The sequence below is a fragment of the Oncorhynchus mykiss genome, chromosome 28, assembly GCF_057628025.1.
Source record: "Oncorhynchus mykiss isolate SJ-2025 chromosome 28, ASM5762802v1, whole genome shotgun sequence".
NCBI classification, from domain to species: Eukaryota; Metazoa; Chordata; class Actinopteri; order Salmoniformes; family Salmonidae; genus Oncorhynchus; species Oncorhynchus mykiss.
In genome coordinates, this window is record NC_143049.1 from 24,976,572 (window position 1) to 25,001,001 (window position 24,430).

The 24,430-nt window shown below is 40.2% G+C and overlaps 1 protein-coding gene across 4 annotated transcripts in view; it reads right to left on the reverse strand.

Moving 5' to 3' along the window:
* LOC110508773 (la-related protein 4B) overlaps window positions 1-22,186 on the reverse strand; it is a 39,368-nt gene extending 17,182 nt beyond the window's left edge. For 3 of the 4 annotated variants that reach the window (XM_090224821.1, XM_090224820.1, XM_021589578.3), the window contains exons 1-3: window positions 21,559-22,164; window positions 17,404-17,537; window positions 5,550-5,703 (exon numbers count right to left, since the gene is read on the reverse strand). In XM_090224821.1, the coding sequence (XP_090080947.1) occupies window positions 5,550-5,703; window positions 17,404-17,484 (235 nt within the window). In that variant the 5' untranslated portion in view covers window positions 17,485-17,537; window positions 21,559-22,164. Of the gene's footprint in view, window positions 1-5,549; window positions 5,704-17,403; window positions 17,538-21,558 lie in introns of all 4 variants that reach the window. The other variant, XM_021589579.3, reaches the window with a different exon arrangement.
* Between the last annotated feature and the right edge of the window lie 2,244 nt (window positions 22,187-24,430).

Sequence of the window (24,430 nt, forward strand, 5' to 3'; positions counted from 1 at the left end):
CAGCTAGCCGAAGAGGTCTATGAGCCAATTATTGGGCTACAATACCTCTTTTGCCAATTGGCCTGGACCTTTTACTGCCGACACGGAGCCCCGCCGATCCACCACGACCGGTCTGCAGACGTAACCGTCCGAGGGGGTTTCAACAAGCTCTTTCGTTGCCAAGTCCCCCGGAGGCCCATCTGCTATCCCTGGCCCGTTAGCGGTCTGAATCACCCTGTCTCCAGCTCGCCTAGCTACTCACTGGACCCCATGATCACTCAGCTACACATGCCTCTCCCTAATGTCAATATGGGAGAGGCATGTGTGTCTACTGCTGTTGTCTATTGCTGTTTTGGTTAGTGATTGTCTTATTTCACTGTAGAGCCACCATCCCTGCTCAATATGCCTTAGCTAGCCCTTTTGTCCCACACTCCACACCTGCAGTGACCTCACCTGGCTTAAATGGTGCCTCTAGAGACAAAACCTCTCTCATCATCACTCAATGCCTAGGTTTACCTCCACTGTCTTTACATCCTACCATACCCTTGTCAGTACATTATGCCTTGAATCTATTCTTCCACGCCCAGAAATATGCTCCTTTTACTCTGTTCCAAACGCACTAGACGCCCAGTTCGTATAGCCTTTAGCCGTACCCTTAACCTCTATATCAACGGAGTAGGATAACCCAGGCCCTGCATCCCCCAGCACCACTCCCATAACCCAGGCGCTCTCATTTGTCTACTTCTGTAACCGTAAAAGCCTTGGTTTCATGCATGTTAACATGTTAACATTAGAAGCCTCCTCCCTAAGTTTGTTTTATTCACTGCTTCACCCCAGACTTGACTGCCCTTTACCACCACAAAAACATCCTGTGGCATTCTGCATTAGCATCGAAAAGCCCCCACGATATGCAACTTTTCAGGGAAGTCAGGTACCAAAATACTCCGTTAGGAAAGCTAAGGTTAGCTTTTTCAAACAGAAATTTGCATCCTGTAGCACTAATTCCAAAAGGTTTTGGGACACTAAAGTCCATGGAGAATAAGAGCACCTCCTCCCAGCTGCCCACTGCACTGAGCATAGGAAACTCACCACCAATAAATCTACAATAATGTCAATAAGCATTTCTCTACGGCTGGCCATGCTTTCCACCTGGCTACCCCTACCAACATCTCAGCACCCCCTGCAGCAACTTGCCCAAGCCCCCCACTTCTCCTTCACCCAAATCCAGACAGCTGATGTTCTGAAAGAGGTGCAAAATCTGGATCCCTACAAATCAGCCTGGTTAGAAAATCTGGATCCTCTCGTTCTAAAATTATCCGCCGGAATTGTTGCAACCCCTATTACTAGCCTGTTCAACCTCTCTTTCGTATCGTCCAAGATCCCTAAAGATTGGAACGCTGCCCCGGTCATCCCCCTCTTCAAAGGGGAAGACACTCTAGACACAAACTGCTACAGACTATATCCATCCTACCCTGCCTTTCTAAGGTCTTCAAAAGCCAAGTTAACAAACAGATCACAGACCATTCCGAATCCCACCGTACCTTCTCCACTATGCAATCTGGTTTCCGAGCTGGTCATGGGTGCACCTCAGCCACAAACAAGGTCCTAAACGATATCATAACCACCATCGATAAAAGACAGCACTGTGCAGCAGTCTTCATCGACCTGGCCAAGGCTTGACTGTCAATCACTGTATTCTTATCGGCAGACTCAGCAGCCTTGGTTTCTCTAATGACTGCCTCCGCTGGTCCACCAATTACTTCCCTGACAGAGTTCAGTGTGTCAAATCGGAGGGCTTGTTGTCCAGACCTCTCAGTCGATGCGGGTGCCACAGGGTTCAATTCTTAGGCCGACTCTTTTCTGTGTCTCTGTGTGTGTGTGTGTGTGTGTACAGTTGGGCAAAAAAAATATTTAGTCAGCCACCAATTGTGCAAGTTCTCCCACTTAAAAAAGATGAGGCCTGTAATTTTCATCATAGGTACACTTCAACTATGACAGACGAAAATTAGAAGAAAAAAACCCCAGAAAATCACATTGTAGGATTTGTAATAAATTTATTCGCAAATTATGATGGAAAATAAGTATTTGGTCAATAACAAAAGTTTCTCAATACTTTATATACCCTTTGTTGGCAATGACAGAGGTCAAACGTTTTCTGTAAGTCTTCACAAGGTTTTCACACACTGTTGCTGGTATTTTGGCCCATTCCTCCATGCAGATCTCCTCTAGAGCAGTGATGTTTTGGGGCTGTTGCTGGGCAACACGGACTTTCAACTCCCTCCAAAGATTTTCTATGGGGTTGAGATCTGGAGACTGGCTAGGCCACTCCAGGACCTTGAAATGCTTCTTAAGAAGCCACTCCTTCGTTGCCCGGGCGGTGTGTTTGGGATCATCGTCATGCTGAAAGACCCAGCCACGTTTCATCTTCAATGCCCTTGCTGATGGAAGGTTTTCACTCAAAATCTCACGATACATGGCCCCATTCATTCTTTCCTTTACACGGATCAGTCGTCCTGGTCCCTTTGCAGAAAAACAGCCCCAAAGCATGATGTTTTCACCATGCTTCACAGTAGGTATGGTGTTCTTTGGATGCAACTCAGCATTCTTTGTCCTCCAAACACAACGAGTTGAGTTTTTACCAAAAATATATATTTTGGTTTCATCTGACCATTTGACATTCTCCCAATCTTCTTCTGGATCATCCAAATGCTCTCTAGCAAACTTCAGACGGGCCTGGACATGTGATGGCTTAAGCAGGGGGACACGTCTGGCACTGCAGGATTTGAGTCCCTGGCGGCGTAGTGCGTTACTGATGGTAGGCTTTGTTACTTTGGTCCCAGCTCTCTGCAGGTCATTCACTAGGACCCCCCGTGTGGTTCTGGGATTTTTGCTCACCAATCTTGTGATCATTTTGACCCCACGGGGTGAGATCTTGCCTGGAGCCCCAGATCGAGGGAGATTATCCATGGTCTTCTATGTCTTCCATTTCCTAATAATTGCTCCCACAGTTGATTTCTTCAAACCAAGCTGCTTACCTATTGCAGATTCAGTCTTCCCAGCCTGGTGCAGGTCTACAATTTAGTTTCTGGTGTCCTTTGACAGCTCTTTGGTCTTGGCCATAGTGGAGTTTGGAGTGTGACTGTTTGAGGTTGTGGGCAGGTGTCTTTTATACTGATAACAAGTTCAAACAGGTGCCATTAATACAGGTAACGAGTGGAGGACAGAGGAGCCTCTTAAAGAAGAAGTTACAGGTCTGTGAGAGCCAGAAATCTTGCTTGTTTGTAGGTGACCAAATATTTATTTTCCACCATAATTTGCAAATAAATTCATTAAAAATCCTACAATGTGATTTTCTAGATTTATTTTCAAATTTTGTCTGTCATAGTTGAAGTGAACCTATGATAAATTACAGGCCCCATCTTTTTAAGTGGGAGAACTTGCACAATTGGTGGCTGACTAAATACTTTTTTGCCCCACTGTATTTGCATATTATTATTAGTATTGGATAGAAAACACTGAAGTTTCTAAAACTGTTTGAATTATGTCTGTGGGTATAACATAACTCATATTGCAGGCAAAAACCTGAGAAATTCCACTTCCTGATTGGATTTTTTCTGGGGGAGGCAGATTTTCAACCAAGCTCTCATTGAAATTACAGCGAGATATGGATGAGTTTTCACTTCCTAAGCCTTCCACTAGATGTCAACAGTCAATAGCAATTTGTCTGATGACTAATATGAAGGTGCGTCGAATGAGACAGGAAATAGTCACCACTGCCACGAGTTGACCATGCTTTCACAATGCGCGTTCACAGGGGAAGGACCTGCATTCCACCGGTCATCTGAAGTCATTCTAATTCTCCGGTTGGAACATTATTCAAGATGTATGTAAACAACATTCTAAAAATGTATTCAGTACATCGTTTGACATGTTTCTACTGACTGTTACGGAACTTTTGGACATTGTCACATTATAGTTGACGCGCTGTGTGACTTTGTGATTGTTTACCAAACGAGCTAACCAAAGTAGCTAATTGGACATAAATAACGGACATTTTCGAACAAATCAAGCATTTATTGTGGACCTGGGATTCCTAGGACTGCATTCTGATGAAGTTCAAAGGTAAGGAAACATTTATCATGCATTTTCTGGTTTCTGTTGACTCCAACATGGCGGCTAATTTGGCTACTGTTCTGAGCTCCGTCTCAGATTATTGCATGGGTTGCTTTTTCCGTAAACTTTTTTTGAAATCTGACACAGCGGTTGCATTAAGGAGAGGTATATCTATAATTCCATGTGTATAATTTGTATTATCATCTACATTTATGATGAGTATTTCTGGTGAAACGATGTGGCTATGCAAAATCACTTAATGTTTTTGGAACAAGTGAATCTAATACGCCAATGTAAACTCAGATTTTTTTATAGAAATATGAACTTTATCAAACAAAACATGCATGTATTGTGTAACATTATGTCCTATGTCCTATGAGTGCCATCTGATGAAGATAATTCAAGGTCAGGGATTCATTTTCTCTATTTCTGCTTTTTGTGAATGCTATATTCCGCTGGAAAATGGCTGTGCTTATTGTGGTTTGGTGGAGAAATAACAATCGTTTGTAGTGCTTTCGCTGAAAAGCCTATTTGAAATCGGACACTTTGATGGGATCAACAACAAGAATAGCTTTAAAATGATATAAGACACATGCATGTTTTAGGAATTGTAATTATGAAATTTCTGTGGTTTGAATTTGTCGCCCTCTATTTTCACTGGTAGTTGTCATACCGATCCCGTTAGCGGGATTGCAGCCATAACAAGTTAAGCATCAGCTGTCAGAGCAGCTTACCTATCACTGTACCTGTACACAGCCAATCTGTAAATAGCACACCCAACTACCTCATCCCCATATTGTTACTTATCCTCTATTTTGCACCCCAGTATTTCTGCTTGCACATCACTCCAGTGTTAATGCTAAATTGTAATTATTTCACCTCTATGGCCTATTTATTGCCCTACCGCCCTACATTTGCACACACTGTACATAGATTTTTATATTGTGTTATTGACTGTTCGTTTGTTTGTGTAACTCAGTGTTGTTTTTGTTGCACTGCTTTGCTTTATCTTGGCCAGGTCGCAGCTGTAAATGAGAACTTGTTTTCAACTGGCCTACCTGGTTAAATTAAATAAATGAAAAGCTGTGTCAAATCAGAATAAAACTAATTGATCATTTCCATGTCTCCACCATTCCCTTGTTAACTGCCACGGCAGCTAAACTTGGCTAATCTTAACTTCTGCACATTAAAATAAGTGATTATGCTCATGAGTTAGATTAAAGGATAGCTTGGTAATATTCATAGCTCTCCCTCTAAATTGACAAATGATTCACCCCTGACTGCATGTGCCGTGACGACATGGAGTGTGTCCCAAATGGCACCCTATTCCCTACATATTGCACTGTTTTTGGTAAAAAAAAGTAGTGCACTTTGTAGGGAATAGGGTGCCATTTGAGACTCAGACAGGGACACGGTAACATAAGGACTATTCTTATCCGGCCCTTAAAATTGCTGACCTTCTGGCCCAGGGTTAGCGGAGCTGCTAACGCAGCCGTCCTTCCATGGCTGGAGAGCAGGTGGATCTGCAGTCCCAGTGGTGGTGTCCAGGTTAAGCATGTGATTGGCCCATGCTTTCGCATTGGGGTTCAGGTCAGAAACCTTGGCAGATTCCTGTTTCAGGAGACAAGATAGTATTATAAACATGAGTTCAGGTAGGCCCCCACACTTCAGCAGACTAAAGGAATGTAGGAGGGATGCTGCTCAAAAACACCAAAGTACAGAATTAGGCATACTGTAAGCATAGTGGAATATAGGCTGGATCAGGGAAGAATGAGAAGGTAACCTACAGAAGGACTTTTTGTCAGTTGCTCATTCCTATTTTAAAAGCCCTGCCAGTCAACTTTGCCTGCTTGTAGTGTGAACATACAAATAGCAATGTGCAAATAGAAAATGGCCACAAGTTCATCTTAGTACAGCCCCACACAAACAAAGCTGATCTCCATTATGAAGACACTACTATGCAAGCAGACAATCCCCTCTGGGATTACTAGTTATCTAGTAGTCCGAGTTGGGGCAACAGACTCCGTGAGAAAATGCTAGTGAACATGTTTGCTTGTCGGTTCCAGAGAAGACATCATGAAAAACACAATACACACACAAAACAAAATCAGTGTTTCCACTTAGATACATTTATGCGCACCACCACTGCTATTGCCACCACACAGAAAAAAACATTTCCGGGATGGAGAAAAGCTTTGCGATTGGATTTAGTCATTTTGACAGAAAGTATGTAGAAAAGCTAATTTACCTATATATTTGTTTAAGAATATAATCTTTGAGAACTAGAAAACCCCATAGACAATGAGAAAACAATTAATAGATTTGCAGGAAATTAGCAACATTTCTCTTCGCTGCTAAATCCAGACCGATTTAAAACAGCACCAACCACACCCATAACCACCTGACAGGGCAACCACCTATGCCCCTTGTTAGGGCAATGGAAACGTCAGCTCTACCCAAAATTACAACCAACTAATTGTAGCATTACTGCAAAAATGGTAGAGGCAAGTGGAAGGGGGAAAAGTAAGGAACTTGTCTGTTGGCCATGCATTAAAGACCAAAATTGGATAAAGCAAATTGTGATGAATAAAATATAAAAATGTTAAAGTATACCAGTTTAATTTAAGGACCAACACATTGACAGCTGTGCCACAGATTCCAAAATAGTTTGGAAGAGATCTTTCATGTACTGATACACAAAACAAAGCTGGATTCAAAACTTAGAATTGTTAAATTATAACATTCTATTGGTTGCAGGAATTGTGTATAACTATATAAATCTCTCCCTCTATATAAAATATCTCACTCTATAAATATAGGATACAACCATAACAGTTCTGCAGATTTTGCTGCGAAGAGACCGAATCAGATCATTTGTTTTGGTACTGCACATATGAAGCTTGTTTTTGGTCGCAGGTCCAGGAATGGTTGATGCGCAACATTTACCTGGAGCTAACACTGCCGATTTTACTACTGGGTGATTTGAAAAGTCATAGTTGAACTACAATATAATAATTTTGTCCAAAATGTTTAAGTTACAATGTGTTGAAACTATGAGAATAGAAAGGTTAAGAACGTACAGTTGAAGTCGTAAGTTTACATACACCTTAGCCAAATGCATTTAAACTCAGTTTCACAATTCCTGACATTTAATCCTTGTAAAATTCCCTGTTTTAGGTCAGTTAGGATCACCACTTTATTTTAAGAATGTGAAATGTCAGAATAATAGTAGAGAAGGATTTATTTAAGCTTTTATGTCTTTCATCACATTGCCAGTGGGTCAGAAGTTTACATACACTCAATTAGTATTTGCTAGCATTGCCTTTAAATTGTTAAACTTGGGTCAAACGTGTTGGGTAGCCTTCCACAAGCTTCCCACAATAAGTTGAGTGAATTTTGGTCCATTCCTCCTGACAGAGCTGGTGTAACTAAGTCAGGTTTGTAGGCCTCCTTGCTCGCACACGTTTTTTCAGTTCTCAATCCTATGGATAATTTGTGGGCAGGTCAGGGCTTTGTGATGGCCACTCAAATTCCTTGACTTTGTTGTTCTTAAGCCATTTTGCCACAACTTTGGAAGTATGCTTGGGGTCATTGTCCATTTGGAAGACCCATTTGAGACCAAGCTTTAACTTCCTGACTGATGTCTTGAGATGTTGCTTCAATATATCCACATTTTCAATCCTCATGACGCCATCTATTTTGTGAAGTGCACCAGTCCCTCCTGCAGCAAAGCACCGCCACAACATGATGCTGCCACCCCCGTGCTTCACGGTTGGGATGGTGTTCTTCGGCTTGCAAGCTTCCCCCTTTTTCCTCCAAATATAACGATGGTCATTTTGGCCAAAAACAGTTCTATTTGTTTCAAACCAGAGGACTTTTCTCAAAAAAGTACGATCTTTGTCCCCATATGCAGTAGCAAACCTTGCGTACTATTGTTTGTACAGATGAATGTGGTACCTTCAGGCGTTCAGGAAATTGCTCCCAAGGATGAACCAGACTGGTGGTCTACTTTTTTTTTTTCTTTCTGAGGCTTGGCTGATTTCTTTTGATTTTCCCATGATGTCAAGCAAAGAGGCACTGAGTTTGAAGGTAGGCCTTGAAATACATCCACAGGTACACCTCCAATTGACTCAAATTATGTCAATTAGCCTATGAGAAGCTTCTAAAGCCATGACATTTTCTGGAATGTTCCAAGCTGTTTAAAGGCACAGTCAAGTTAGTATATGTAAACTTCTGACCCACTGGAATTGTGATACAGTGAATTATAAAGGGAAATAATCTGACAGTAAACAATTGTTGGAAAATTACTTGTCTTGGACAGAATTTGTGTCTTAACCGGCTTGCCAAAACTATAATTTGTTAACAAGAAATGTGTGGAGTGGTTGAAAAACAAGTTAATGACTCCAGCCTAAAGTGTATGTGAACTTGTGAAACATCACAGCAAATAGAACAAAAAAATTGGATGGTGTTAAGATATAGATGGAGGGGTTGAGTGGAGCTGAAGGTCGGGATTAAAAACAGGGGGGTAAGTGTTATTACTAACTATCAGATAGAGCACAACTGATTGGGATAAAGAGGAGACTGTAGTGGAGGGTTGTGTTGAAAGCTCTACTATTAGAGCCCTGAAAGTCCTGAGGCAAAGGAGCATGTCTGTAACAGTTACTCTCCACTGGCTGCTGTCAGAAAAGGGTCCAGCGCTGCATCCAACCCAGTCCTGCACACGCTGGGCTCAGTCATTCCACCTGCTTCACACAGTGACGGCCCCTGTGGACCCTTCTCAACCAGAGGCAGAGTCAACGCACAACAAATAGTTTACTATTATCACCTGGGTACTCCCAGAGCTTTCAGAAACATCACATTCAGCATGACCTCCCATCGTCTTCACTGTGAGCTCTCTGATGCTTCCGAGGCTGTGTCTGTGGTTGTCCATCTGTGCTGTCAAACTGGCTCACAAGGAGTTGAGGAGCGGCTAAGCATCAGATTGTCAGGGAATAAGCACTCTGATGAGAAAGACACGGCTGTGTGAGCTTCTGACTTGGCGGCTGCTGATTCGTCGCCGTGACCAATTTCCATTTCATGGGCTTCGGTTTCATCACTTCTGCTGCTGGCTGCTACCCTCCGAGTCATTCTTCCTCCATCAAACCCCACGTCACAAACGAACACAGATGGACTGACGGCTAAGGAGTTACGGTTAAATCCACCTGAGCCAAAGCTTACAGACAGAGGCAGCTTGAAGAATGGATAATCCACATTGTGTACGCTAGGCTACTCCTTTTGCAATCCACACCCAATAGGCCTTTAGGTGTGACTTAGATTAGCCTATGTTAAAGTAACACACCAATATCCATAATCTAGTTACAAGTTTAAAGTCATAGTTGGGGCCAAACCCCTTAATGGAAAACCTTAGTAATGATTCTCAGCTGTGGACAATTCATGGGGCTGTGAGTATTCAAGAGGGAGACTTTTACTTTGTTTGTGTCTTTCTTCAGTTTGATACAATAATGGAACAGGCCCCTCTGTTTGCCCGGGTCATATTTCACAAATGCTGCATTACAAGTTCAGTGGACTCTGTCCAGTCAAGCATACACAAAACACACCAAGAGCAAGTTGAAATCTGACATCAAAACCAAACAAGTGCCACTGAGACCAAGACAGGAGGAACGACAAACCCATAATCCAGTCACGCAATTCTATAATTCCCCACTCTCCCGCTCACATCTGACCTGGCTGCTATAGAAACTGGGCAGACGTCACTGACTACTGTGTCAATGCTTCCGAGCATTTCAGGTCTGCTTGACCTTTCCCAATAAAAAGCCTCAGTGCCTCCCTCCCTCTGTCACAGAGGGGAGAGATTCACTTTTCCCCAGTAGCCTGATGGGAAATGTTATTTTGGGGAGGATGCGAATCATAATTAACTAACTATAGACAGGGAGGGGGGAGGAGTTTGTCACTGTCATAGTGGACAGAGCACACAGCATGGTTTTATTGCTCTAGTTAGGCAAACGGCCAGGGAAGCTTTAGTTTGTTGACCGGGATAGGTCAAAGTCCCTTATTTACTAAACACAGTTTGGACTGATCCGCCCGTCTATAGATGGGAGGCCTCGGTCACGTTGAGCTCCAGACCCAGGGAAGATAAGACAGTGGACTGGAAAAGGATTCAAATGATCCAGGGGGAAAAAAACGTAATGTCTATACAGGTTGGAACACTTTTACAATGCAAAACGATACTGGTAGCTTCCTGCTTTAATAGTAGGTCACCTTCACTTGCTAGCTGACGGCTGAATACACTACCCTAATACTTTATTTTGTGATAATATGCAAAACATGCTGATTTCAAAGCGGATTGTCACCCCCAAAAAATGTATTGACTTAGTCTTCCTTTGCCTCCGCTCTGGTTTCCACTAGATTCCATAGCCACATTCCGCCTCGCAATTGGTGTCATACATTTCTTTAAAAGACTGCACACACTTTTATAAAATAAATTGCTTCTTCTATGCAAATGTTGTTAAATCAGTATAATAAAGCTATGTTCTCTTAGAAGTTGCCAATAAAATAAGTCCTAAATGGAAGGGATTTTTTGTCATCTGGAGCCCCATGAAATCAGCTAAAATAAGCTTGACTCAATGCATGCACACACTCCTATTGAATGATATGTATTCACCTGTATTGTGAATAGACCTAGGCTGCATCTTGATTTACCCAGTTTATAAATAGATACTATTAAAATACACGTTTACCATTGGTAAAACAACCTAACTACAAAACAAAGTCTAAATCGATTGTATAATGGATTAAATTAATGCATACATGGCTGTCTAAAAATGGACATAAAAATGCTCAAAATGTAATTACTTGGACTCAAGACGCCCAACGATTGGACAGATCAGTAACTGAGTTCATCTGTCTGGATCAAGTGCCATTCTGTGACTTCGGATGATAAGCCTTTTTTGTGATGGTATCAAGTATTGTGATACTAAACCTGTTATCAGTATCAAAGTAAAAACTCTGGTATCGTGACAACACTAAATGTAAGAAAAATAGCATTATGTGACTTAGTTTATATTGCAAGCTATAGCACCCACATTTTAAAATAAAATTGGATTTTATAGGACCAGAGATTTGTCTAATATGTTCTTTTTTTCGCCATAGGAAATCTGTTATCGTAGTATGATTATTCAACGTCAATACTGATTATTGAGGCCCAAAAGAAAAATCGGATAGACTAAAAATCGGCCTCTTATTTATTTTTTATTTGTAATAATGACAATTACAACAATACTGAATGAACACTTATTTTAACTTAATATAATACATAAATAAAAATCAATTTAGCCTCAAATAAATAATGAAACATGTTCAATTTGGTTTAAATAATGCAAAAACAAAGTGTTGGAGAAGAAAGTAAAAGTGCAATATGTGCCATGTAAGAAATCTAATGTTTAAGTTCCTTGCTCAGAACATGAGAACATATGAAAGCTGGTGGTTCCTTTTAACACGAGTCTTCAATATTCCCAGGTAAGAGGTTTTAGGCTGTGGCTAATAGTATTTATAGGACTATTTCCCTCCATACCATTTGTATTCCATATACCTTTGACTATTGGGATGTTCTTATAGGCACTTTAGTATTGCCAGGGTAACAGTATAGCTTCCGTCCCTCTCCTCACTCCCTACCTGGGCTCGAACCAGGAACACATCAAAAGCCACCCTCTGAGCATCGTTACCCATCGCTTCACAAAAAGAGCAAGGGGAACAACTACTCCAAGTCTCAGAGCGAGTGACGTTTGAAATGCTATTAGCGCGCACCCCGCTAACTAGCTAGCCATTTCACATCGGTTACACCAGCCTAATCTCGGGAGTTGATAGGCTTGAAGTCATAAACAGCTCAATGCTTGAAGCACAGCGAAAAGCTGCTGGCAAACGTTTGAATGAATGCTTACGAGCTTGCTGCTGCCTTCCACCGCTCAGTCAGAATGCTCTATCAAATCATATACTTAATCGTAACATAATAACACAGAAATACGAGCCTTGGGTCATTAATATTGTCAAATCCGGAAACTATCATCTCGAAAACAAGACGTTTATTCTTTCAGTGAAATACAGAACCGTTCCGATAATTGTATCTAACGGATGACATCCATAAGTCCAAATACATTGCACAACCATCAATGTTATGTCATAATTACGTACAATTCTGGCAAATTAGTTCTCAACGAGCCAGGTGGCCCAAACTGCTGCATATACCCAGACTCTGCACAGAATGCAAGAGAAGGGACACAATTTCCCTAGTTAAAATAAATTCATGTTAGCAGGCAATATTAACTAAATATGCAGGTTTAAAAATATACTTGTGTATTGACTTTAAGAAAGGCGTTGATGTTTATGGTTAGGTACACATTGGTGCAACGACAGTGCTTTTTTCACAAATGAGCTTGTTTAAAATCACCCGTTTGGCGAAATAGGCTGTGATTCAATGATAAATTAACAGGCACCGCATCGATTATATGCAACGCAGGACATGCTAGATAAACTAGTAATATCATCAACCATGTGTAGTTAACTAGTGATTATGTTAATATTGATTGTTTTTTATAAAAGGTACGTTTAATGCTAGCTAGCACCTTACCTTGGCTCCTTGCTGCACTCACATAACAGGTAATCAGCCTGCCACGCAGTCTCCTCGTGGAGTACAATGTAATCGGCCATGATCGGTGTCCAAAAGTGCCGATTACCGATTGTTAAGAAAACTTGAAATTGGCTCTAATTGAAAATCGGCCATTCCGATTAGTCGGTCAACCCCTAATCATAACAACCCTAAAAGGCACACACCAGTAGCATTAGACTCATTAATGTAACAGCTTTCATTTTTGGATAAGATACACAGCATATGGCACAGCAGTGCTGTGCCTAGAAGCACAGAATGAGATGTTTAACGTCACACGCTACATGTTAACAAGCACGTTGTAATAAAGGTTATTTAATAAGGTGAGTTGTGGGAGGCATAAATCATTTCCTAAACAGCAAAAGTCCCTGATTGAGATATGTGAATACCTTATACCTCAAGACTCCATTGGGGACTTTTACTTGCCACCAAACTTGTTTCACATCTTTCGCCATGTGTTAAATGATACTGGAAAGGGCAGCAATGTCTTTCCATTTCATATTTTTGGGTCTTTGGTGGAAAAAGCTTTCCTTTGGCCCTCCATTTAGGCTACTAAGCATTCTTTCCAACTTAAGAGATTGAAGACAAGGGGGAATCACAATGAATGTGTCGACTACCTACATCCACTTGCTTCTTGATTAAGTGGCCATTGTGCCCTTGGGCTGAATATAATTATAATTCCCTCCAAAGCACCTCACTCCACATGGCTCACTCAGATCTCAATTCTTATTAGCCAATGCCCGTCACATGATCGGGTCCTTCTCAAAGGCATCACAGCGCCGAAGTAGGCAACAAGTGAAGACAGACAACGGCACGCGGCCTTCATATTGAAGATGCTAGAACTGTCCATATTTACTTTTGTCAGCAAACAAGAGTAGTAACAGCGAAAACAAATCTACTATCAAAGTACACAGGTTGACCTATTCTATTGGTGAGCTTGTCCTTCTGTGCGAGAAATAAATATTCCAAACATACTGTACTCAGGGAGTTGTGGATGCGATAGATCCCCAATTAATCCACCACTGTACATAAAAAAAAACAACATTTAAAAGCAATGAGGCTGATGCAACAGATCAGAAGGTTTAGTTGAAAATGTTGATAAACTATTAGGCTATTTCTTCACATTATAGTCGCAGCAATGCGCACACGGCAGTAGGCTATAAGCGCAAGTGTTTCAAAATGCAATTAGCAGGAACACCGTTCTCAAAAGCGCACCAAAATGCATGCTGACAGATGACAACATCAACGAAAGAAAGTTGAGAACATGAGAGAAATACTGGTTTCAATGGCATAAAAGAGGAAGTGTTTATACAAAAGCCTTTAACATTCCTATGATCGGAACATGGTAAGAGATGCTTCATAAAAAGGACAAAAAACATCCAGGTTTTAAACAATTACATTTATGGTCAAATCGTTTCAAAATGTTGACTGCCACTGCTCAGATCACAAGGTGGGTGATGTTGCAGTGTGGAACAGGCACTGGCCTTGATCTGAACGAACAGTGCTTCAAGTAAGGTCAACACAATCAAGCCTTTAGATATAAATAATTATCCTACATTATATTTGTCATATGACTGGCGTTTTAGCATGCATACGTTAAAAACATTTTTTTAAAGAGAAAGTCTCCTTTAAGTTTGGCTACATTTTCAGGCACCTCCCTCATGGCAGCATTGGTCAGGACATGACAGCCTGTGTGTATTGGCTACAGCCCATCACCTACACTTAGGCTACAAGTAGGCTAATTATTTATGTACATTTTCACACACTTGTTTTTCTTAATAAAATGGCTACTGTTTCAGTTTTCAAATCAATTTAATTGGCTAATGGCCTTGGTGCCCTGGCAGATTGGGCACCTCTTGAAGGCCATATGGCCTTGCCCCTCAAATTAAACAATTTCAGGCCTGGATGGTTGGCTTGGTGTTTTTTTAGCTGTGCTCCGCATACGCACAAATGGAACACCAAGTCAAAGCAAATTAAGTGTCTTCAAGACTAAATGGAACTGTCAGCCACAATGCACATTCCCCAAATAGGTTTACAGTATTTACAATGTTTTATAATATCTGTTTAAAGATTGAGCTTTGACGTCCGTTTGAGTACTCAACTATTTATTGAGAACTACAGTTGAAGTCGGAAGTTTACATACACCTTAGCCAATTACATTTAAACTCAGTTTTTCACAATTCCTGACATTTAATCCTAGTAAAAATTCCCTGTCTTAGGTCAGTTAGGATCACCACTTCATTTTAAGAATGTGAAATGTCAGAATAATAGTAGAGATAAGGATTTATTTCAGCTTTTATTTCATTCATCACATTCCAAGTGGGCCAGAAGTTTGCATGCACTCAATTAGAATTTGGTAGCATTGCCTTTAAATTGTTTAACATGGGTCAAACATTTTGGGTAGCCTTCCACAAGCTTCCCACAATAAGTTGGGTGAATTTTGGCCAATTCCTCCTGACAGAGCTGGTGTAACCGAGTCAGGTTTCTAGGCCTCCTTGCTCTTACACACTTTTTCAGATCTGCCCACAAATATCCTATAGGATTGAGGTCAGGGCTTTGTGATGGCCACTTCAATACATTGACTTTCTTGTCCTTAAGCCATTTTAAGCCACAACTTTGGAAGTATGCTTGGGGTCATTGTCCATTTGGAAGCCCCTTTTGCGATCAAGCTTCAACTTCCTGATTGATGTCCCTCCTGCAGCAAAGCACCCCCACAACATGATGCTGCCACCCCCGTGGTTCACGGTTGGGATGGTGTTCGTCGGCGTGCAAGACTCCCCTAATTTCCCTCCAAACATAACAATGGTCCTTATGCCCAAACAGCTCTATTTTCGTTTCATCAGACCAGAGGACATTTCTCCAAAAAGTACAATCTTTGTCCACAAATGCAGTAGCAAACCGTAGGCTGGCTTTTTTATGGTGGTTTTGGAGCAGTGGCTTCTTCCTTACTGAGCGACCTTTCAGGTTATGTCGATATAGGACCCGTTTTCCCGTGGATATAGATAATTTTGTACCCGTTTCCTCCAGCATCTTCACAAGGTCCTTTGCTGTTGTTCTGAGATTGGTTTGCACTTTTCGCACCAAAGTACATTCATCTCTAGGAGACAAAACGCACGCCTTCCTGAACGGTATGACGGCTGCGTGGTCCCATAGTTGTTTATACTTGCGTACTATTATTTATACAGATGCACGTGGTACCTTCAGGCATTTGGAAACTACTTCCAAGGATGAACCAGACTTGTGGAGGGTTTACAACAAAAACAATTCCGAAGTCTTGGCTGATTTCTTTTGATTTTCCCATGATGTCAAGAAAAGAGGCACTGAGTTTGAAGGTAGGCCTTGAAATACATCCACAGGTACACCTCCATTGACTCAAATAATGCCAATTAGCCTAACAGAAGCTTCTGAAGCCATGACATAATTTTCTGGAATTTTCCAAGCTGTTTAAAGGCAGTCAACTTAGTGTATGTAAACTTCTGACCCACTGGAATTGTGATAGTGAATTAAGTGAAATAAATCGGTCTGTAAACAATTGTTGAAAAGTTACTTGTGTCTTGGACAAAGTAGATGTCCTAACCGACTTGCCAAAACTATAATTTGTTAACAAGAAATTTGTGGAGTGGTTGAAAACCGAGTTAATGACTCCAACCTTAGTGTATGTAAACTTCCGACTTCAACTGCACATAGCCTAGTTTGAGGAGTGAAATAGCCATCACCTGCCAGACAGCGCGAGAGCAGCTCCTCAAAAATCTGGTACTGGAATGAAACATGCTTTAGTAATCTGTCATTGTGCAATAAATAACAATTCTAAATGTAATCGTGTGTTAAACTGTTTTGATAGCCACGATTAAATAGCTACTATTTTTATTCCTCAATCTCGACTCGTAATTAAAGCGCTCCTCCCATTCGCCATTCGAGTGCATAGGCTATAGTCAACAGTAGGGAAGCTATCAGCTCGTCACCATCACTTTGTAATGTGAGCTTGAGGCAGTATAATTGTTTGAAACCTGAATGTTTTACTTGACTTCAAATAATGAGGCATGTCTTACCTTGCTTCAAAATGTCCTAGCCGAATTCCAGCCATAGAAATATGGTGGTAATTATTTTACAAAGACTTCCACGTGGCATTAACCAGAATTTATCTTTTGTTCTATTGGTTTTCAGATCAAACTTCTTTCTTTGTCCAGAAGCCAAAGGCACAATCCTAGTCATATTAAAAACCCATCTTAGTTAATGCTATTAGATTCCCCTCCTAAGTTTCTAACACATGGAACCGCTCACATTAGGTGTGCTGTTTAAAAGTGTGTTTCCTGCGAACTGCATCTTGGCAAATGTTTGAAAATGATATGTCAACAAAAACTTGATTGTTGACATGCAAAACATTTTGGGACGATATCAACAATGGACTAATGAAACAAATACCAAAATATCATTTTGGGTGGAGTTTTCCTTTAATGAAAAATGTCAGTTTCTTGTATGCTTGCATAGGATTTTCTGTTGGTTACATCATTTTACTGTTTGGAAAAAATGTAAATCGACAAACGGTCATTAATGAGGGTTGGTTAGTCGGTAGCAAAATTTACGAAAATGTGCATTTCTAGTTCAGGTGATAGAGGTAGTTTTTGTTACAGGCACAAGTATTGGGTACCTACCAGATGAGAGCTCTCTTTTGGTTCTTGTACTTGCTGCACCTGTGGTTCAGCTACAACTTTTGTATCCTGGTCAGAAGTCATGAGCCGTCTACTTCTTGGCTCCTCAGGGAGAAGTCTCTTTGTCACCAAGTAATCTGTGGATAGAGAAACAAATACGCTTACCAAGGTTCTATTCATTAGTGCACATCATTGCAAAAACGAAACCAAGTGTTCATTGGACAAATTCAGGTAGCTGCCTCCCTGTTTCGTCCCATTTAATTTATTGTGAATTACGCAGAGAATACCCTACAACAACCAATGCTGTAGCTCTCCATGGAAGTCCAAATAAATATTTCCTTAAGATTAAAATGTATTAATTACTAACAGAGATCATCAACTAGATTCCACAAAGGGAGGCTTTTCTCTTGAGCGGATGGTCAGGGGACCGGAAACAATTACAATTGATGAATTAGTAGACTGCAAATTGACCATAAGAAGCCCAAACAGATCATATTTTTTAAAAGATAACATTTCAAACCTTGTTTACATTTGTATATGATCACATGCCTCTCTCAATGATGAGTGGGAATACATTCCCAAAATTAAAATCCCTTGAAGCTGATTTCCTGGTGCGTTTTTAGTCTACAGTACCAGTGAAAAGTTTGAAAACACCTACTCATTCATGGGTTTTTCTTTATTTTTTACATTGTAGAATAATAATAACAATAATAATAAAAAAACTATGAATTAACACATGGAATCATGTAGTAACCAAAACAAGTCAAAAAAATGTTTTACTCGCTTAACAAAGTAGCCACCCTTTAAATAGCTAAATAAAGGTTAACATTTTTTTTTTATTTTTTAAATGTGCCTTGATGACAGCTTTACACACTCCAACAATGAAAATGAAACAACTTATCTTACTCAAAACTTAGGGGGCCAAATAAAAGAAAGCCGCAATATAGAGGAACCATGCTGGACATCACGATGAGTGTCAACAAAACTTTAACAATCTATAAGAAAAATAGCATAAACACCATTGGAAATGTCTTTCTATCCAATAGATTCCATTTGTACAGAAATTATAATTGTCCAACAATCTAATGCCTGTCTAACATGAGCTCTCATTGTGTTTGCAAACAAGACAAAAATAATGGCATATCTGTATAGCATACCACCTTGGATCTATATGCTCAATCCCACAGACAGTGCGAACTCTGCTAAACAGGCCAGTGTAATTGACTACACAGTATACACAGTATTGCACAATATACCAAAATGTACGTACTTTTTCCATACTAGAACATAAAGAAACACTTCTGTACTAGAATTTGTTACTTTTGGTAATTCTGTAAAATGTGTAAAATTCTACTAATTTTTGGTTGATGACATGAGCATATGTGAGCAGTATAATATGAATACACAACCCAAATGTAATGTCAAATGCACTCATAACTTGACAGCAATATTTAGACTTTGCATTTGTCTGGGTTTGTTAGCAGTAGCCACTAGCCAGCCAGCCATAGACTAAAATAATAGCAGCAAGCACAAAATCAATTGCATTTCTAAGGTGTGTAGACAACTGCAACAAGCTTCAGAAATGAGCTTCAAAGCGTCGTTGTTTTGGAAGCAGACTATTTACTTAATACATTAAAATTATTTAGCTATAATGAGTAATGAATGTAATTTCACACAAGATCAGCATATTAACCCTGATGTATCAAATTACATTTAAAACAACTTAAATGTAATTGGAAAATGATCTGCTCCGTCTCCGATATGGTTTTGCAAAGAAAATTGAAGGTATTCTGTAACTTAATGGCATTTTATTTTGGCAAGAAATTGAATAAAATATATTTCAGTTATCAACAATTTTCCTTATGCAAAACCATATCACTGTATATATACTTTTCTATTGTGTTATTGACTGTACATTTGTTTATTCCATGTGTAACTGTTGTTTGTGCCGCACTGCTTTGCTTTATCTTGGCCATGTGGCAGTTGTAAATGAGAACTTGTTCTCAACTGGCCGACCTGGTTAAATAAAGGTAAAATATATATTTTTAAATATTGTTTAACGTTTAAAAGACAAAGCCCAGTGGTTATTCTGTGACTAGCTAATACGCTTTATGTTTTTATTGCCATGGTATTGATTCACTATCAGACTATCGTTTTGGTATCGAGTATTGTTTCTGTATCAAGTATTATGATACTAAACCTGGTATCAGTGTCGATGTCCAAAATCTGGTATCGTGACAAAACAGATGCTTTTCCATCAAGCAAGCCACAAGGAAAACTACAGTTATGAAAGTAATTGAAAGATCCTTGCCAACGGTTGCAAGATTCCCATACTATTATTTAACAACTCTCATACTTAATACTGCGTCATCATGGACATATATGGGCCTAACTGGTTATCGTTTTAATGTTGACCATGTATATAACTGTCTTTTAGTCGATTCCTACTCATTCTGTGAAACAGAAGCTAGATGCTATCTGAAAGGTGGCCAAATTGCTAAAAGTGTTTACAGAAAGTGCCAACTTTGCTCTACCAACTCCCCTGTGGATTAGACAAGCCAACAGATTAAATTCATATAAACCTGTTGCCATTCTGCTGACTAATGTGTATCTGTGTTTTAGGATTGTGCTGTTGTACAGTACGCAAGCAAGCATAGTTCTGGTCTCCACAAAAATTGCCATTTTAGCACAAATATTTTCACTACATAATTGTGGTGGTGACTGCAATACATTAAGCTTAAGATCACTTTATTGGTCAATTGCACACAAAGTCAACCGAAACGTTACTTTGGCTCCGAAAGACACGCGGTTGTGGAGGGGGAGGTTAAGTACCTTAATCAAGAGCACAACAGGCAGTGGCATCTAGGATTTGATACCAGCAACCTTCTGGTTGCCAGCTCACTTCCCACCAGATTTTTCATAATAGGATGCAGTTTTCTAACTGGAAACTCTCCAGGTGCTGGCTCGCCTCTATGGGCTAGGATACCTGCCGCCCCCAAAGTGATAGATGGCATGATGTGTTTGGTAGAGCCTACCAGTGGTTGTCAACAGTTCACAAGTTCCTATTGAACATTCCCCATATCAGTGTAAACAGACAATTTGACAATTCCATATTTGATTGCACTATGCATTTGCACTTAGTTTTGATATTCTCAGTACATTTCAAGAAAACTCCTAGGGAGACTACAGTCTAGCAAGGAGGATTTATATTGTGTGTGTTTACAGGACGATGGTTAACCTAGCTACCTGACTAGTTAGGGCAATGTTTACAAATTTGCCAATTAGACAGTGGATCATGGGGCGCGTTCAGCAACAACCAACGTTGAGATAGCATATTTATATGTAGAAGAAACATGCATCTGACTTGTAGAATGAGGAAACAATTCAGCTCTTTTCGTGGCATTCATATCTGCAACGTCCGACTACTGAACGTGGCCGTGGTAACTTGGGTGGCAGTCTGCTCTCTTGCCAACTCCCCATGGAATTGTGAAAAGAACAGATCTGGGACCAGGCTAGAATCGTGGTGGCATGTGACTGCCACATAGCAAATAACAATAAAGCAAAGCAGAGTCAAGCCAGTTAATCAACAAAGTTGACACAAATTGCTAGAAGAAACAGATGCCATCACCAACAATCAGTGAAAGATGGCGACCTCCGGCGTGATTCAGGTCCTCCAACCCCCTCGCATCGTTGATGGAGACTTGTCCAACGGCAAAACGGATAGTCTTCAACTCTTCATGTGCACAGCCATGCATGATACTTTTCTAAGCTTGCCAGTTTAGCAATACATTATTTTAATTAGTAACAATCATTATAATAAATATTTGGCTAACTCAACCACTTCATATTAGTTTAGGTAGCAACAAGATACGACGTGGGAAGACGTAGCTTGCTACGTTGGCTAAGTTAGATAGTTACTGTTAGCTATGCAATGCTAAAAACAACGCACATCAAGCAACCCGTTACTGTAGATGGCTAGTACAGTAGCTAGCCAGACACCTCAGATCACTGGAATTTGGCTAGTTAACGTTAGCTACGAGGCCATCGTCTTTGCCAAATATTATAGGTGTAGCTAGTTAACGTTACCAACATCGAGTCGGCGAGCGAGCTGGCTAGCAGAGATAGCAAACTCGTTAGTTAGCAATGGGCGATACTCACCTTTCAGCTCTCACTGCACGGCGATGCAGACTGGTGGTAAGCAAGGCCTTGAATTGGCTTCCAGGCTGAATACGCACAGTATTAAAGCGAGCTAGTTACGAGTTAGCTATGATTAACTAATTAGCCGGTGTCTTCGAATGAGCAATAACAAACTGTTGATGGCTAAAAATAATACCCGCCCTTTTAAATCTTAGAAAACTAAATATCGTAGCTAACCTTAGCTTTCCCAACTAGCAATGCAAGCTAGCAAATCAATAGAAATGTAACTATTAACTTTGCACTTCAATTTGTTTGGTTCAGTCGGACTAAAATAATATTATTCTTCGAAATGTATCGAACGGCGGTTCTTCGAGTGGGAAAGTGGATAAGGAACATCAACCCTGAACTCTTAAAATACTGGATTTAACTTGAAGCGTTCGCTTGCTAGCTGCATCAACGATATACCAGTGGGGAATGGAGAAAATGCAGTTTCCCTTCCCTTTGGGAGTAGTTCAGACACCACCAAAGCTGTCACAAAAGCAAGGAACTCCCGCCTCCTACCACAATGAACATGCTCCTCGGTTGGTCGAAATTCAGTGGCTCACGGATCCACTCGTGATCAACGGTGTGGATCACAGGCCACATGGGCGTGGATTGGTTGAATTTAAAGGGTTGTACCGTATTATAAAGAAATCAGAAGTGTTGTTTAAAAAATCTAGCCTAATTTATTGGTCACCGACAATTCCATCAATGCTAGGTATACATGAAACTAGGAGATCAACACCCCAAATCAAAGTTGAAAGACATTCAACTTTAGAAATATTAATCCAACTGATATACTGCCTCCTCAATTAAATAAATATCAACAAAGTAGCTGGCCTCGATAGAATGGAACCCACATTTATAAAGTGGTCTGCTAATGTCATAATGTATTCTCTAGCAGATCGATTTAACATGTCTTTAACGACTGGTGAAATACCTTTTGTTTGGAAATGTGTCTGAGTGACTGAAATTCCTTAGATTGAAATAACTACAGACCAATAACAGCAATCTGTTCAAAAGTAAAACATATTTGAGAAATTAATACATTCCCAAATGTATCAGTACCTAGATACATTTTGTTGAATTTCACCCTTTCAATCATGCTTTAGACCCAACCATTCTGCCACTCCAGCATTAGTGAAACGTACTGATGATAAACATTCTTAATTGGACCAAGGCAAACTACTTGTGTCATCTTGATTTCTACAATTGTAAAGTGACGTTGGAAACCCCCACTTCCGAATAAAACCCCCAAACCCCGATCAGCAGACCGAGCTTACCTCAATTACGAGATGGCTAAAGGTTGCAGACTATGTTTTTCTCCATTAGGAGGACAAAGGTTGTAGACCATTGCTGAATCTTTTAACCATACCACGTGGTTAAACTCTTAGACTATCGATACCGACAGAATAAGAACAAGTCTTTGATATTAATTACTAGTCTGCATCATTGAACTCGAAGAACGACAACGTCCCGAAACGTCCATTCTATAACGAAACGAATGAATGTCACTCTGAACTATCCACTATAAACACGACAGAGAGAGAGAGGGAGAGAGACGAACAATTCTACAAAATAAATGAACTTTTCACCAGTGATCAAGACGACACACTGAGTGTAAATATATATATTGATTGCAGTTGTTCCCGAATGAGTGAGCATTCATGTGCAAAGGATTAGCATTTCAATTGTTATAATTATGACTCTGTAGTGACTTCTTAGTCGACCCCCACTTCCCCTTTTGTCTAACAAGCCGCCATGCCGGTTTAGCCCACTAGGGCACATTCTCCTATCATTTCATGTAACCACATTTACCTTGTTTATTTGTTTGTTTATGCATTTGTGTGAATTACTTAGTTAGTAATAAATAAATGATTTAAGACAATTGATGTATGGATGACTCATAGTGAAGACTGGGTTCGTGCAGATAACCAACAATTTACGACGTTTGGAATGAGACTAACGTGAGTTAAAGTAAATAATTCATTAATTCGAAGACTAATTGATCAGATAAAATATCTGAAAAGTTATTTTAGGAAATTATAACTTTGTAATACGAACATTTTTCCTTGGTGCCACGACTTCCTAGTAATTACGGTTACATGATTAATCAGTCTACTTGCGTAATAACTAATTACAGAGAATCTTTGATAAAAAACTATCAGTCTTCAGTTAATGATACTAAAGACACGACAGAGGACACACCTTCTACTCGTAATTGGATATGATGAAAAAGGGGGTAAAATACAAAAAAAGATAGCAATGTGTTTTCATGGGACACAAATCCAAACTTATTGCTCTCAGTAGAGGTGTACCTCAAAGCTCAGTATTGACCCCTCGTCTTTTCTATATATTAATTTATCTAATTTGTCAGAACACTATCATTTATACGCTGATGATACGGTGCTCTATACATCAGGTTCAAATATTTTGCAAATACAGTACAAGCAACTCTCAAGATGATTTAAAAACTTTACAAAAATGGTTTCTAGCAAATAATTTGGAAAGCATTTTGACAACTGGCAAGTGTCTTCACTGACACTTTCAATCTCTCCCTGTCTGTCTATAATACCAACATGTTTCCAGCAGACCACCATGGTCCCTGTGCCCAAGAACACTAAGGTAGCCAAAATGACTACCAACCCATAGCACTCATGTCTGTAGCCATGAAATGCTTTGAAAGGCTGGTTATGGCTCAACACCATTATCACAGAAACCCTACACCCACTCCAATTTGCATACCGCACCAAACAGATCCACAGATGATGCAATCTCTATTGCACTCCACACTGCCCTTTCACACCTGGACAAAATGAACACCTATGTGAGAATGATATTCATTGACTACAGC